The following is a 17,242-nucleotide window of genomic DNA, read 5'->3' as shown; positions in this document are numbered from 1 at the left end:
TCCCGCTTGGCATCTCCAAGTGAATGTAAACGACAAAGATGGCTGATTCAGATAAATTGTCAAAATCACGTTGAGTTATACCTAAAGTATTCATGTTATATTAAACCAATATATTTATAATCGTGTAAATTATGTTTTGCCATTCACGTTTTTTTGTCTTGGGTTTGCAGCATTAAGCACTGTGATGTCATTTTCATTTATGACAAAATGGTCGCCCGCTGACGAGGATAAAAACAGGTGGAATTTGCCATTTAAACCAGTGGGGGCCCATAAAACATATTATTGTAAAACATTTTTGGATGACTCAAGCCCACAGCCAGCATCTCTTTGACAGAGGGTGAATGAATCCACAAGAAGGGGGCAAATTCCCCATACAAACGCCAATGATTGACATGCCATTACAAACCATTTCACATAGCTTTTGCCAGAGGTGGCACTCGTTAGTAAAAAAGTGACAAACTGCACAAAGATCCTTTATATAAATTATTGATTTTGATTAAAAAATGATTATGGAATTAAATGTTTAAAAAAATTGTCAGAGTCCACATTTTTATGTAAAAAAAGAAAGAAATAAAAGGTAGAAGAATTTTTTTTTCAAAATGACGTAAAAATGTCTAAAATTTTACCATAAAATATTCAAAAAAGGAAGAGAAAGAGCAGAAAATTACCATAAAATGTCCATGAAATTGCCACCAAAAAAAGTCAAGAGAATTGAATTTAAAAAAAGGCAGAATAGAAAACGTTTAAAAAAAATAACTATAAAATGTTCAAAAACAAAAAGAAGAAATCTAAAAAAATGATCATAAAATGTCAAAAAATGATTGCAAAAAAGTGATTATTATGGTAATGGTCTCTCTCCTTTTTTGGACATTAATAGAGTCAGAAAAGTCTAAAAATGTATGAAAAAAGAAGTATACAAAATTACCCAAAAAATTAAAAATCCAAAAACGGAAGACGAAAGGTAGACAAAAATCTATTTCAAAGTATTGGATGTTGCATATTTTTCTGTTTTGGTGCAGCTCTAATTAGTCCAATGTACTGAGGGCCAAAGCGCTAACACAAACACACCACTTCCTTCATCACAATGTTCAAATGTTTTGTGGCTCCAGACACATTTTTGTTGTTATTTATTTGGCCTAAAATGAAAAAAAAAAAAAAAAGAAAAAAAAGAAAAAGTACTGATTAGATCTGAAAAAGGTCAAAAAATTTGGGCGGAAACAATAAAACAATTTAACAAGATGCACTAAGGACACACACTTTATTTACTTTAGTGGGCCACAAAAAAAAATAAAAATAAAAAAAAAATATATATATATATATGTCAGACCGCATTTGCCCCTCAGGTCTTGAGTTTGAGGACCAATTGTGACAATTTCGTTTTGTTTATTCTTGGCCAATAAAGATAATTGTGATCCTGACAGTACTTCTTCCATTTGTGACCGAATCCTGCATGCTGTCCCACACGCAGCGAAGTGAGTGCAGCCAACAAGCAAACACTTGAACGTTCAATTGAATTCCTCATGCTGCAACATCTTGATCAACACTGACTGTCTTCAGCTCTTTCTGTCAGCCGAAGCAGATAACACAAAGAAGAGCCGAGCCGTTTGGATTTTTATTTTTTTACTTTTTTTAACAAGTTGCATAACTTTTAAGATCCAAGGGTGGGGAAAGTGAGGATTTTTGTCAGATTTTGTCATTTCCAATTTCAGTTTTTTTAAATAAATCAACAAAATCTATTTTTAGATCAAATTGGACCTTCTAGCTCGATTGTGGAATTGAAACCCATTCAAACTCAATCATTTTCAATTATTTCCATTATATTGTCTTTTAATGCTGTTTGCTTTTTATTCTATTTTCTTCAAGCGTTAACTTTTATTTTATTGTCTTTTAGTTTTTAGCTCCAGTGTATCCTGTATTCCTTTCCTCACAATGTTTCAATGTGCCCCACCATGTTTTTTTTTTTGTTTTGGAGGTGGGGGGATTGTTTGTATGTGTGTGGGGGGCATGGGTGTTTTTTTCTTTTTACTGTATTATAGATGTTTTAATTGTTTGGCACTTTCAATTGTATTTTAATGTATGAAAGGTGCTGTATAAATAAAGATGGAATTCTTTGAATCATGCAATTTTTGGGCAAAATGGGGTTCATTCTAACATAATAGTTTTAATTTTAATTTTTGTATTTTATCTTTTCTACCATGTTTGGACAAGGGTGATATTTTAAGTAATATTCTTAGTTACACAAGTTTAAAATTCTTTCAAAATGACATACTAAGCATGCGGGTTGTAAAATACAACAAGGCCTGAAGGTTACGTTGCTTAGCAAGCATTTTCTGCGGCTGATTCAGCAAATAAATGATTTATCTCACATCTTATTTGATTACATTAAAAAAAAGTCATTTATTTTAAATACAAATTCTCAGGTAAATGGACCCACCTCCCATGATAAAATCACTCAAATAATTTATTACCATTGAGTCTTAAAAAATTAAAATCTATTTAAAAGCAACTTGTGGAAAATGTCCATTTAAGGCGGCGTTTCCTACTGCTGACGCTCATCGGAACAAGCCCACCACTTTCTTCTTCTTTGCTTTGGAAGGAGCCCGCTCAGCGCGGCCGCAGGTGACGAGCTGCATGTGGAACATTTGCTCATCAAAATTCAACACAAACTTCCTTTGTTTAGCACATTCAAAGACTGGAATGTACACTGAACCAAGCAGGCCAATTTAAGACACCTCCACGGGTCTAAAAACAAACAAACATGAAAACAAACACAAACATTTCCCACCACACACATTGATGGCGTTCGAAAGTAGGTGGGGTAAACTTTTTTTTTGCTTAGGGGCCATTTTGGATTTTTAAAGCCAACAGATAGACATGGACTATCTACTAAAAAAAGTGTATCATTGAAACAATTATTTAATAAAATATGTGAATAATTATTTTATAGATTTTTCAAATGTTTATTGACACAAATTCAACTGAGCAGTCATTTAAAAACTAATTGGATGTGATGACTGCCATACCTGCTGTGTCGCGGCCGTGCGGACTACGTGGTCTCCTGCTTCTGCCACCGGACCGGTCTGGTTCTGCTCGCTGTCGGCTTCTCCTCCCTGAGCATCTGTTCCGGTGCCTGAACGACGTAGAACCCCAAACACAACAACATTTTTAAACCCACAAGTCTTGCTGTATTTTACAAACCTTTCAGTTTGCAGACACTTATTATTTTTGCTTTTACTGATGACACTTCAAAAATGATATTTTTATACATTGTCACAATTGCAAATTGCAGTTTTTCTACAGCCAGTAGGTGGAGCTTCCACTTTTTAAATCAGATATCTCTTTTGAAAACTATGAATGGTGGTAATCTGCCTTTAAAAATAAATAAATAAATAAACTAAAATGTTAAAGTGTGGAGTCTAGAATGAAACCCATTTAACACAAATTGTATAATTTGTTAGAGCAAATGAAAGAAATTAAAATATGTCATTTTAAAGTAATTCAATTGGCCACAAAAGTCGACAATAGAGCCAAAAGGTCAATTTTGATGTAAACACCTGACATATTTTAAAGAGTTGACTTTGGAAAGAACAAGAATTACACACAAATCCACACTTTTGGGAAGTTGCATTCTCTTTGCATTAGACCATCATAGCACAAACTATGAATGTTAAGTTCTATTAAAACTGATTAAAAATCAGTATATATTATTGTTGTCTGAACATTTTGCACAGGAATTATTTGAGGATTAATGAAACCTTTAAATAAATGTTTGTTGGGTTTATTAGGTTAAAATCGATCAAAATCGCAATCCTCCTCAATGACTGTAAAAAAAAAAAAATTGATTTTATTTTTTGGCCACGTCGCCCAGCGCTACTTTGCATTAACAAAGCTAAAAAGGCTGTAAAATGGAAGTGAGGTGGCGAAATGGCCAGCACAGCGCCCAAAAAGTTTTTCAGCAACTTTCTGATAACTCAAATTGAAAAACTTGGGGCCAAACCTGAGGAGGTCGTGAGGTCAGGACTTGCGGCAACCAACTGGTCCTGCTCAGACAATTTGCGCTTGCGCATGTTTCCGTGTGCAACGATGGCAGTGTAAAGCTCCTGGAGGTCACCTCCGAAGTTCCGCACGCCGTGACGGTCAGAACAAACCACGGAAAGAGTCTGATGAGGAAAGACCAAGAGTGATGTGTCAATGTAGAGAATCTCAACAAGTGTGCCGCGAGAGAGCAAACAAGTTGTCTTATTTCATTCAATTGTTCTGAAAATTATTTATTTACAACAAACAATGCATCTTTGATCACATATCTATCTATGCCAGTGACATATAGTGACAGGAAGAACAATTAAATGCTCTTCCACCAGATGGCAGAAGGTCCAATGACTGCGTATCCTCCTTTTGTCATTCATTCAACAAAATAAAAGCTTGGTGCTTAACTAAACATTATTGATATATACAGTACTTTTTGTTTCATTTCTTATGGTGCTGTGAGATGTAATGCAAAATATGTGACTCGGGTCACTAATAGGTCGGGAAATCCGATGATAATACGTAATGAGCATACTCATCAAGGGTTCAGTATGTGCGGCCAGACTTCAAGCAGAAGTTGCGCCCCATTAAAAGACACTGCAGTCTCTAAATCCTTCTTTCCCCCCGATGGGAAGCACAAGCGCTCCAAATTAGCTCCTCAAATATTGACCATCAGAAATTGGTGGTCTTCTGCTCGCTTTCAGCGTCGAGGGGCTCCTCGGCACACTCTGGTCAGGCTTCGAGGTTTTGCATTGATTTATTTTTGTGATTTGTTTGTTTAAATTCATGGAGGCGGCAGTGTGGGGGGGGGGGGGGGGGTTCTTAGTTCTGCTTTGGGCACAGAGGAACCAATGTGTTAAGTGGGGGGGACGACGTCTAAGCAGAAAGCCAACCTTATACTGTATTTTATTCATAGTGCCTCCTCCCTCCTCATTAGCTGAACTGTCCTCCAGCACCTTTTGGGACCAGTTAAGACATTGAGCTTCATTTCGTCTGACGCTTGCAATTGATTAAAAAAAAACAAAAAACACTAGTTAGTTGAGCTAGCTTCAATTAAAGCTAACTTGTAATGTTGGCTTTCAATGAATGGTTTGCTTCAGTAGCATTTTGGTAAGAATCGGGTCCAGGGAAGCAAAGACACAGGAATAAAAAGGTCAATCATCTTTCCACATTTTCATCAACCAGAGAGTGGATCTCCCCTCTTTTCTCTTCTGGTAATAGGACAAAGTCCTGAGAGGATGACGGAAGTGTAGAAGAAGTGCTCACCTGCTAGCCACGCCCCTAAATCCTGCCTCCTGTGGTGAGGAAGGTGAGGTGAGGAAGGCTCGAGCCTGTTGACGTTTGGCTATTATTAGCAAGTTAGCAGCTCTGATTTTAGAAGCTGTTGTTTTCTTAAGGGGGGCTGCGGGGGGCAGTGGTGGCTTTGCTGGTGCCAGCGAGTCTCACACTCACTCACTTTGTCTCGTCTCTGTTGACGACCACATGTTTGCTTTTTCCACAACATGTGACCTCAACTTCCTGCCCTGAATCAAAAAGTCATCTATCCCTGAATTGACGATCTAATTTGACAAAAACGAAAATCAACAGACATCGTGTCAACATTTTGTAGACTGAGCACTACATTGGTACTATCGGAGACGGATTAATGACGCACAGGAAGTTGAAAGTGTTACCTTGAAAAAAAAAAAAAAAAAAAGTATGTATAAAGCTTTTCACCATGATGTCACACATGCATCAAACATGCGTACAAACATTATGAAAAGCTCAACATCCATCCATCCATCCATTTTCTTGACCGCTTTTCCTCACAAGGGTCGCGGGGGTGCTGGAGCCTATCCCAGCTGGCTTCGGGCAGTAGGCAGGGTACACCCTGAACTGGTTGCCAGCATAATGTTGTGATTTCAAGGGCTTAAGCAAAGGCCAACAGTTTGGCCAGGGGCAACCAGAGCGCAATAGTCCGAACCTCAGGAACTCAAGATGACGCAGTGGAGAATCAACAAAAACTAAATACTTTAAAAAGGTACATCCAGGTCTGCGGTAAAAAAAAGAAAAAGAAAAGTAGGGATCCAACCAACGGTCTACCATGTCATTGTCTAAATGGGGGGGGGGGGGGGGGGGGCATCAGTTTAGTAGCATTACATTGTACGACCCTTACTGCTACATGTTAGCACGACAAACATCCCCAACCGGAGTGGTACCAGATGATGAAAGAAATGAAGAAGACTTGCTGGAAACTGCAAATGACAGTGGTGGTCTTAAAAGTGTGTTTCAGACAACCCCCCCCCCCCCCCCCCCCCCCCCGTTGTGTTTGTTCTGGATTAAGGTCAAGGCAGAATATCCAAGAATTGCCTAAAAGTGCACAATTCCTTGCTTTAGGGCGACCAAAACAAAACCACAGATTACACTGGACATGATCTGATCCATTAAAATATTTATTTTACGTGGAACTGAAATGTGGTGCAAAACTGTTCGGGATGCTGTTAAAGTGCCAGTAGGGTCAGAGTGCTGCGTTTGACGCAGTTGATCTTGTGTTCTTGTTGCACAGGTTAGAGGAGTGGGTAGGCTTCTTTTAAAATGGTACATGCCATATTTTGAGGACAGGTAGCTGCTCAAATGGCAAACTGTTGGTCAGACTTGTGGGATCCCACACGGGTCCATCCCGGGACCCTTTTTATTCATTCAATGCTTACATGCTACCCTTCGGCCTTATGCAGGTGACACTCAGATTAATATGTCGCTGACAGCAGGTGAAAATGGGCCTTTGGTCTTTCTCCGTCACAGGCTTCCAACTTTCTACAACTTTACTCAGACAAGGAATCAAAAGTTTAGCGTCTAAGCCAGACTTCAACGGACTCATCCATGCCTTTTTCTCTACAGCAGATGACTACCGTAACAACCTTCTATCTGGACTCTCAGAAAGACAAGTGCAGTACTGTACATCCAGAATTCTGCTGCTTGGGTCCTGACTAGAATCAGAAAGTACAACCGGTGCTCAGGTATCTGTCTTCCTGTCACTCAAAGAATATTCTTTCATACCTTTGTATGAGCCTCTCCACGACCTAACTGCTAACACTAAAGCACATCTCTTACATGTTGGGCCCACATGAACCCAGACAATCTCAGAGTCTGAGACAGGTCTTGTCTGGTGGCCAGAACTAAATACGGCAACGCTGTGTTTCAGTTCCATGCAGTCAAACAGTATTCCTGTTGACATGAGACACAACTTTCCTCTAACAACGTTACAGTTTTTCTTAAAAGCACTAAGAATTTCCCTGTGTTTGAATTGTGCTATACAAATGTGCTTGCCCTCACCTTGAACAAAGCGTTTTAGGTTCCAATTAAGTTCAATAAATCTGCTGATAGGTACAAATGAGGAAAACCCCAACCCATTGTGCTGCCATATTCAAATTATTTTCAGCTTTCTGTGCAGTGGCGTGCAACGAATCTTGGCATATGGGAAGCCACCAAGAATAGCAGAAGTATTTCATTCGAAAACAGGAAAAAGAGGCCCACAAAGAATTTTGTGGGCTGCATTTGAAGGAGATTTCAAATTGGGAAAGCCTTCCAACATGCGAGGATGTCATCATCCTTTAAAATGTTGCTGCCCCTGCTTTGGGAAACGGCTAAAGTTATTCAAAACAAACCTTTGATTTCACCGGAAGTTTTGAGAGCGTGCTTAGGAAACGTCAACGTAAACATCAAGTTTCCTGTCCTGATTTACACACGTTTAAGAAATAAGGAGGTGACTTCCAATCACAATTGGTCCCTCAAGGAAGCTGATGTGGACAAGCGGGGAGGGCGGGCTAATTCTAAGCAAGTCCATGTTGACCTGATGCAGCTTGAGAAGAAGACCGCACGCTTCCGACTCCCGCCACTGTCAGCAGAGAGATGGAAATGTGGTGGGAAAGGACACAAACACACAAAGAAAGAATTTGGATGCAGTCAGTAAACACATCCAGAATAAAAACTCAGTTACGATCAGGCAAAGGTGAGTCAAAGACGATTTACTAATGATCACAGACTCGTTCACACTTGCGTCAGATGCTGTGCAAATAATTGAAATTCAAATAATATTTCAATTATTACACTCCACAATTACAAAATCAGCATAATCGTAAACAAAAATAAAAGATTATTAATACTAATTTTGAGTTGTTTAAACTTATATATTTGCACCTTTTTTATTTTAAAATGACTTATTTAATAAATCTTTTTTGGTCCAAAAGGAACTTGTTTAAAAGAAATTGATTTGTCTTCATATTTTTTTTTTTACATCTTTAAAAGGATCATTGAGCCATTTCCAGCAGTAAAGAGTTCATATTTTGTCTATAATTAATGTGATAACTTCATTACTTTTTATGTGCAATTAATATCTTTGAGAAAAAAAATTATATTTACCATCGACTGAAGATGACATCACCTGTGTTGAGGAAGTAGGTAACGACCAATCATGGCTCAGTTTGCTGACCAAACCCAGAAAACAGGTGAGCCAAGATTGGTCGTTACCTACTTCCTCAGCACAGGGGATGTCATCTTCAGTTGACAGAAAGTGGAAAAATTACCTTTTAATTTAAAGGTAATTAATTCTACATGAAAAACAATGAAGTTATCAAGTTCGTTCTGGAGAATATTTACTTTTCACGGCTGAAAATGGCTTAGAGTCCCTTTAAACATTTTTCTTGTTTTTTTTTTACCAAAAAACAAATGATTGTCCTAATCGTGATTTCAATTATGACCAAATTAATCATGATTAATATTTTCTTCATAATCGAGCAGCCCTACGTGGAAGTGAAGAAACAAAAAGGGTGTATACAGAGTTGGCCTCGATAAATATTGCACACAAACACCAAACTCCTTCAGCCATACCTGCACACACTCACACGCACACACGCAGCTAAATCTGGTGTGTGGTTCTCTCTTGAATTTTCTAACAACCTTCAGATTTCAGTTGGCTCTGAAGGCGGCCTTGTCACTGCCCGGTGGAATTTGCCACCAGAGTCCAAAGGCCAAATCTTTGTCTGTGCCTTCTTCTGTGGTGTTTACCCACTGAGAGTTGTGAGCAGCCAAGAAGGAAAAATAGCAAGCGTAGCCCCACACGCATTTGTCTACCGCCAGATGTAACTTTCCATTATTGCACTTGTTTTCAGTTTGTCCAAACGCGACCAATGTTTTCATCGCTAACGAACGCCTCTTATTGCAACGGATCCTGATGTTTTCCCCCCTTAAAAAAAAAAAAAACAATTTTTAAAAATGTGTCATTGCTGAGGTTGTAGAGTGACCATAATAGTGACTTGAAATAAACTTGTCATTAAAAAAAAATAAAAAATGCCAGGCTGACACATTTTGGACATTCCTCAAGTCGATATGAAACGTTGAATCACTCGCTCACACAAACGCACGCATGCAAGAGGAGTCAGGGGTCAATAAAAGGCACAGGCAAGAAATTCCACACCTCAATACAGTAAACACACAGCTGCTATAGATTGGAGGCAAAGAGACACCGCAAGGTTCTCTTCTGAGCTTTGTGAGGACAGTGAGAAAAAGATGAAACATGGCAGCACTGTGACGCGTGTTGACCTCTCACCTTTGCCAGGAAGCTGCTTTTGTAGCCATGTCGCTCAAAAATGTCAGTCTGCAGGCGCGCTGCACATAACAAGAAACATTCAGCGTTAAAAACTGACAGGACACTTTACCATGACATCACGAATTGCTGGCGCTGGGCCGAAACCTCCTAAGTCACAATTTGGTCAATTTCTTATTTTTCAAAAATCTAGTGTCAGTCCACACGTGCGGGTGTCATTTTTTTTGATGGATGATTCACCAATGGAAAGTGTTGAACTTGCCTTGCTCGCTTTGATGATGCACTCTTAAATGGTTAGATAACCACGCCTCAAGAAAAGTGACAATTTTGGACGTGCAAAATTTCAGTTAACCACCAGCGATATACTTCCGGGTGTCAAAAGTGAAAACGTTCACTGATGTTACCACTAGTAAACAAACCCTTCTGTGTTATGTAACAAAAAGAGGATGATAATTTTAGGGTTTTGTTCTACTGTTGTAGTTAGAATCTATAGTGCCAGTTGAAAAGGAAATGAGCTACGTGAGCTAAATTGTTCGGACGTGACAAGGAATGGTGGTCCGTCGTAATTTACATTTCAACAGGTAACCTGATTAAAAAAATAGATGAGGTGGCTGATATGATCATTGAGAGACTAGAAAATAAATTTTCTGTTTCTTGGAATATTAGCACAGATGTGCTCTTTTGACGCTAAAATGGATAGCACGCTAAAGAGCTGACATGCTAACCAATGTCAGCACAAACACTACGGTGGCTCAGAGAAACCACATTTCGCAAGCCTACCGCCAATTCTTATTTTGTGTGAGCAAACGAGCATCTCGGCGAGCGACGGCGACTTGGTAGCCGTCCTCCGGCGAGCGACGCCTGAAGAGCGAGCAAGCGGGAATTAGCCGGAGCTGCTAACAAGAGCGGTTAGCGGGAGTTAGTCTGAGACATAGGCTGGAGTGGCTAACGTGTGGCTAGCTAGTGGGAGGAGCTAGCAAAAAAAAAAAAAAAAGCTAGTAAAAGCTTGCGAGAGCAAAGCAGAAAGTGACATACGAAGGGGCCTGAATCACGTGAGTTAGTGACGAGCACCTGCAGGCCGCAGCTGTGTAAGCTGCGGTCGACCAATTGGCTCCGACACTCCATGCAATAACTACATTCAAGAAGTTGTCCTTTGGGCAGTGTTGGGCAGTAACTAGTTACTAGCAACGCATTACTGTAACTTAGTTACTTTTTTACAATAACTAATACTTTAAGGCATTACTTTTTTAAATACAGTAATTCAGCTACAGTTAGAATATGGTGTGTTAGTTACTTGATAAATGATTTAAATTAATAATTTAATTCTGCGACACTAGTGAGGCTAAGCGGTTCAGAATCAAATAATGAATTAATGGCTGCAGTGTACTGTACTATTTACTGTTTAAAATGGATTGCCGCTTGCCGTACTAACGAAGAGGACGCATTGTGGGCGGGTATCAGATTCAGCAGTCATGCAGAGTCAAGGCGAGCAGCGCAAGACAAGTTCTTCAACGTGGAAATACGACCATTAATTTACTTTAGTTGAGCATAAAGAAACAATGTATGTTCTTTTTTTTAAAGAAACTAAAGAGGTTACATTTAATAGTAACTACTTTTTTGTTTTAGTAACTATCAGAGTAATTGAGTTACTTTTAAAATGAAGTAACTAGTAACTGTAACTAGTTATTAGTGGTGCAATGGATCACAAAAGTCACGGTTCGGATTGGATCACGGATTTGTGACACGGATCGGATCGTAAATAAATAAATAGTAATTTGTCTTAATTTATTTTGTAAAACGCTTTTTACATTAAAGAAAAAAAATCTATTCAGAATGTCTAATATAGCCGTGTAGGATTTAGGAACACAACTTTTAAGTGCAATATGAGGCAGAAACATTCTTATTTGTACATGGTTTATGTGTAAAATAAGGTATTAATGGCTTAAAGTTGTATTCCTATCATCTAAAAAGCTACAGTATGTTTGACATTTTGAGTTGAAAGTTTTTCTTTTTTTAATTGGCAAAACTGTTTTATAAACAAACTTCTATTTATCTTTTTTTTTTAATAATGAAAAGACCTCAACGTGCAATTTAAGGCACATTCCCTTCCTTTAACTCTTTGACTGCCAGACGTTTTCAGAAACGGGATGTCGCCAGTGCCAGCCGATTTAAGCATTTTGACTGATCTTTCAAGGTCCACAGAAAATGTTGTGTTTGGACTATGGAAACACAAGATTGAACTCTCATCTTTCATCAGAAAAAAAAAGTTTGTTTCTACCTTATTCCGTTCTTCAGTAATCAACAATAGAAAATGGTTAGTTTCACCGAAATGCTCTGTTTTGAAACAAAAAGCGGAGAAAAAGAGCTTTTTGTGAAACGATGTTATTTCATGCACTCTAGTGAATTGTACACTTCTTTTTGTCCATGAATGATGCCACAAACACCTAAATAGTGCTTTACTTCTGTAATACACCACCAACAACAATGAAAAAGTGTTTTTAGATTGCAAAATACGTTTATTTCCATTCAACAGTTTAACAATTTGACAAAACAATTTCGCAAACTATTTACAAATGTGTGCAACTGTGGTACTATTTACAATTATGTGGATGTTTCAAATATAGTTTTTCTTTTTGTAACACTGTAAGCAGACGGAGCAGGATTTGCACAACAGATACGTTTCACTTCGATTGTCCGTTTCGCGTGCAGACGTTACACTTTCTTGACGGCCTTTTTTTCCGGGGAATAGCAAGTAGCAGACTGTGCCCACTCCTCCGATGAATATGCATTGGACTCGGGGCACTCTTCGTCGTCCGATTGAACGTCCGCCTGAGCGTGCTCGGTTGTGCTCCGCGTTTTCCGGTGTTAGCATTGCTAGCCCGTGAACCTTTATGACGTCGTCATAGACGCCGCGTCAGCGCTTCCAACTTCGGCGTCAACCTCGGAGTCACCAAGTGTGAGCTGCTTGCAACCGGTCGCCATTGTTCGCTTCTTCAGCCATCTAGCTCCGCCTCACGTCTTCTACTGCCGCGTCAACGCTTCCAACCTCGGAGTCACCATCATCATCATCATCATCGATGATGATCATCGTCGTCATCAATGTGCTCTTTAGCGTTGGTCGATGCTTTTCGTCTTTGAAAAAAACTGCTCGAGCATGAGCTGCTTGCAACCGGTCGCCATGTTCTCTTCCCTTCCCCAGCCATTGTCCCCTCTAGCTCCGCCCCACGTCTTCTACTGACGCCTACCCAATCTTGTCAAAAGAGAGTCTTTGCTGCTATCTAGGGGCCAAAAATAGTCATTAGGCTAACTAGATCTGCTTGAAACTTTCACCACAGCTGGCCAAGGCTTTCCTCCACCCGTTTCAAAAAAAAAAAAAATTGGATGACGTCTTTTAACGTCATTGGCGGCCCTCCGTAGGTTTTTACTTGACGTCTTTTAACGTCCATGGCAGTGAAAGAGTTAAACATGGAGAGTGAATTATAAAGTAGCCTTGGTCCACTACTTCTGCCGTATTATACAAAGACGGCGTAATTCATTAGCGGTTTCTTAGCATCTAAATTAGCGATTGAATATGAGTTCGGGATAGCGTTGTGTTGATGTTGGTCGCAACTACAATGTTGATCAAAGAAACGTCTAAAAGGGAAGTCAAGATAGCCATCATGCCATGACGTGGGCAAACTTCAAAGCAAAAGTGTACTAAGGCTATTTGCATTGCCGTCAATGTATTACTGTATTTGGTCAACTTTATTTTGAAGTTAGGCTTGGCGTGTTGCGTTAAGTATGTTTCAGCTTTTTTGACATGTCATGTCAGAAATGGTATCGACTGTGAATGCGCACTTTGTTTTTGTTTTCCCCCCCCCAACCAATCAACGGATTAGGCGTGATCCGAACCGTGGGGCCTGACCTAAACTGACCACGGATCAATGATGATCCATTGCACCACTACTAGTTACTATTTTTTTGTAACGAGCACAACACTACCTCTGGACATCGGTAGCAGGAAGATGGCGGCTCTAGTAAGGTGAGACTACAGCCATTTAATAGAATCAGTGATTACTAGACCTACGATTATATATATATATATATATATATATATATATATATATATATATATATATATATATATATATATATATATATATATATTATTATTATTTTTTTAACATGTTTATGTGATACAACATATTTTTTGCATACTATTAACATGAATGAATTATTAGTTCACCACTAGATAGCGCTCAGGATCACTGAATGTCCCTTAAAAAAAAAAAAAAAACTTGTAAGGTATATTTGGTGGCTTCAGCTTGACCTTATACAAAATACGAAATACAAGAACAAAGTGTAGAAATGAAAGACAAAAATAAATAAACAATGTACATTTGTGTAGCACATGAGGTCGCTGTGAGTACCTCTGCTAAGTGTGGCTCCATTCTCCTTGTAGTCCAGGATCTCGGCATCCTTGCTGACCAGCAAGCCTTCCAGTTGCTCCACCTGCTGGTACAGCACGTGGCTCATAGACAACAAGGGCTGCACCAGATGAAAACATACCTAGCAGACAAAGATTTCGTTTTCAAGATGAATCGACCGGGAAACGAAAAAGCCAAAAGGTACCGCGGTGATTGGAGCGGGGGTGCAGCGAAACTCCCAATAGAAAGGCAGCCCTGCTAGCTTGCTCTTCAGCCTCAAGCTCAAGTGGCCTCCATCCAGCGGCATCACAGAGATGCCGGCTTCGCCTTCGGGTGGCTGACTGCTGCCTGACAGACAGGGCTGAACCACCTCGCACAGGTGTGAGAAGAAGGCTTTGACGGGGGCTTGCAGACGCTTGTTCAGCTCCTGGCAAAAAAAACAAACAAACACGTTTATAGGATGACAAAAATATGTTCCAATTACAGCACAGTGTGCATACATTGTGGTTCACCTTGTCTCAGGTTTAAGTTCAAATTTTAAATTGCGCACCTTTCGTGTACCTCGTTGTGCCGGGCAACACTGAGTTTTACTAGCAGACATCCAGCATAATAGAAGAGGCAGAGAAGGACCCCAATTGAAGTACACTTATAGCCGTTTTTAACCACACAGCAGAGAAAAGATTATTATTGTATCGCATTTAAATGTTTTGCTGCTCTGTGTGGGTTTGAATTATTGTTAACGATGCTTAGTTCCTTTAGCCCGTCTATGGTGTTTTATATTATATGTTAGCATTAAGCTAGCAGACTTTTGTTAATACATATTTAGTTTAACATTTTGGTGTTTGAACAGACAATGTTTGATTCACTTTTATTTTTCCCACATAGCACCCCATGTCTATGGGAACATTTATTTATTTTTTGCCGTACTAGAATAAAACGCAATTGCACATCCTCTACAGTAGGTGACAGTGGTGCTCTCATTGTTAGAGTGTGTACTTCCAATAATTTTATAGACAAATGATATTATTTATAGTCAAAGTGGAGAGTTGGGGGGTGCAAAAGATTTTCTTCTTCCTTAGTAGCAAAAAATAAATGAGGAACACTGATGTACACAAACACTACTAAAATTACATTACATTTTATGCTTGCAATTTATTTTTTTGTGTTCTAATGTCCGTTTCATAAGTGTGTGTGAGTTGTTGTTTTTTTTAAGCATGTAGAAGTAAAAAAATGTTTGAAAAATGATCTGGTTTTCCAATATCACAAATTTTCACGTTTGCGTCTGGAGTGTATCCCTCAAAATAAAACTGGATTCAATGTAATAATCCATAATTGCCCTGTGAGGATAAATATTTTTTTCTGAAACTGTACCTGAGCACGGATTTGGATGGCTGCTGAGTTCATGGTCTCCTCCCACACGCAGTGCAGGTCAGTAAGCAAGAGATGGTACTTGGTCTCCCCAAAGCAGCTTTTGGCGAGCAGGTGCCAACCATCAATGGCAACAGGAAGCCATGGTTGCTGCAAGAGATCATCACCGGACTCTCCGGTGGCCTCCATCTCGATCCACTGGTCAGAGATGGCAGGTTTCATTATTTTAAATGGTCAAGAATGAATAGCCATGGCTCACAGTTTTTCATCAAGTTAATTTTACTAAAAGGCAACCTGTCTCATGAAGACCATTACCAGCAAGACATTAAAATGTGAACCTGTGACGCAACTCACTCAATAAAAATCTGATTTCAGCAAAGTGTGTGTTTTTTTTTAATGGTTATTATTTCCCCATGACCGCAACTGTGACTCAGCTCGTATGCACGCACACCCCAAATCACAGTGCAGATGATTTAATCAACATTTCTATTATACTTACTAACCTTGCGTAAGAGTCGTGCCTGCTTTGTGGTGGTGGCGAGGGGTCAGCTTCTGCAAATAAGACATCGCCCATCTCATTTGTTACAATTACTCACAAATCATGCTGGCCTCGTTCTAGTTTGAAATAAATAACAAGCATACTCACAGTTCCGGGTAGAGGCAGGAAACACTATAATGTCATTTCACACAAAACACAACTCCAACGCTTTTGCCATTTTAAAAAAATAAGAAGGAAAAGAAAAGGAAATTTAAAAAACTTTAAAATGACATGACACAGATTGCTAGTTGCTGGTAATGCTACTTGTTTCTACCGGTGCGGCATTTTCCTATTATAATCATAAAAGTAGCTCAGTTAGTATTGGCTACAGCAGCTTGTAACAAAAAAAACATAAAAAAGAAAACTAAAAACAGTTAACCCGTTTTTCCTTAACAACTGCAGCCGCAGCTGCTTTTCATTGTGGTCCGCTAGTGTATAACACCGACGTGAAACAAGACATTAGTTAATAGTTCCGCCTTAATTCAAACCGCGCACTAAATTATTTTTAAATGTTCAAATAAAAAGATACACAATTAGTTTGCTCATTTAAAGGTAAATAACTAGAAATGCACCTTGACCTCATTATTGGTTTGGTTAGATTTAATTAAAGTCTTTCTTAGTTGGGTCGTGGGATTCCTGTATTGCCTCAGGTTACCCTTGAGTTGCCATATTTGGGTTTCCCTACTTATTATTTATGTTCGTATGTATGTACCTAAGGATGTGTATATTTTGTTTGCATTTTATTATCAAGATTTTTTATTCATTGGGTTGTCAAAGCACCTTGTAATCACTTGTTTTTAAAGATGCTATACAAATAAAGTTTATTATTATTATTAGTATTATTAGTAGTAATATTAATATAAATAAATATATCAATAGGAACAGTGTTTCACTTATTTTTGTATGTGACCTTATGACCAATGATCCCAATATTGCATTATTAAAAATAAAAAATAAAGAAAGAAAGAAAAAATAATCCACATTCTAAATTTTGTCAAGGGAACCTAAAGGAGCAGAGTGAGTTGAATACAAACTTTGTGTACTTCTTTTTGGTAATTGCCTGGTAGTATGACTACTCTTAGTTTTGCACATTGTAATATAAAGTAAAGTAAACTACATTCGGAAAAAAACTTGTTTGATACTGTATATACTGTACTAAGGATTTTCTTTGGTTCAACTAGCTGATTCACAGAGCAATGTCTAGTTTGAAAGATGCTTGAGCTCTACGAACACAAAATCCGAATCTTAAACATGTCATGTTTTTTAATGTTAAACCCCCTTTCTGAAGTCTCCAATAGCCAAGAATGGCTTATATTGTGGATG

At 38.7% G+C, this 17,242-nt stretch overlaps 1 protein-coding gene across 1 annotated transcript; it reads right to left on the bottom strand.

Moving 5' to 3' along the window:
* Positions 1 to 1,239: 1,239 nt before the first annotated feature.
* Positions 1,240 to 16,351, bottom strand: nhej1 (nonhomologous end-joining factor 1). The gene is made up of 9 exons (XM_077555278.1): positions 16,028 to 16,351; positions 15,885 to 15,933; positions 15,385 to 15,579; positions 14,219 to 14,440; positions 14,017 to 14,155; positions 9,611 to 9,669; positions 3,998 to 4,160; positions 3,024 to 3,130; positions 1,240 to 2,627 (listed from the first exon to the last, which is right to left on the bottom strand). Exons 3-9 carry the CDS (start codon positions 15,568 to 15,570, stop codon positions 2,553 to 2,555), a joined length of 951 nt encoding a protein of 316 aa, XP_077411404.1. The 5' UTR covers positions 15,571 to 15,579; positions 15,885 to 15,933; positions 16,028 to 16,351; the 3' UTR covers positions 1,240 to 2,552.
* Positions 16,352 to 17,242: the final 891 nt, after the last annotated feature.

The sequence above is a fragment of the Vanacampus margaritifer genome, chromosome 1, assembly GCF_051991255.1.
Source record: "Vanacampus margaritifer isolate UIUO_Vmar chromosome 1, RoL_Vmar_1.0, whole genome shotgun sequence".
NCBI lineage: Eukaryota > Metazoa > Chordata > Actinopteri > Syngnathiformes > Syngnathidae > Vanacampus > Vanacampus margaritifer.
The sequence above is the reverse complement of the archived record's forward strand: the minus strand, read 5'-3'. Positions and strand labels throughout refer to the sequence as shown.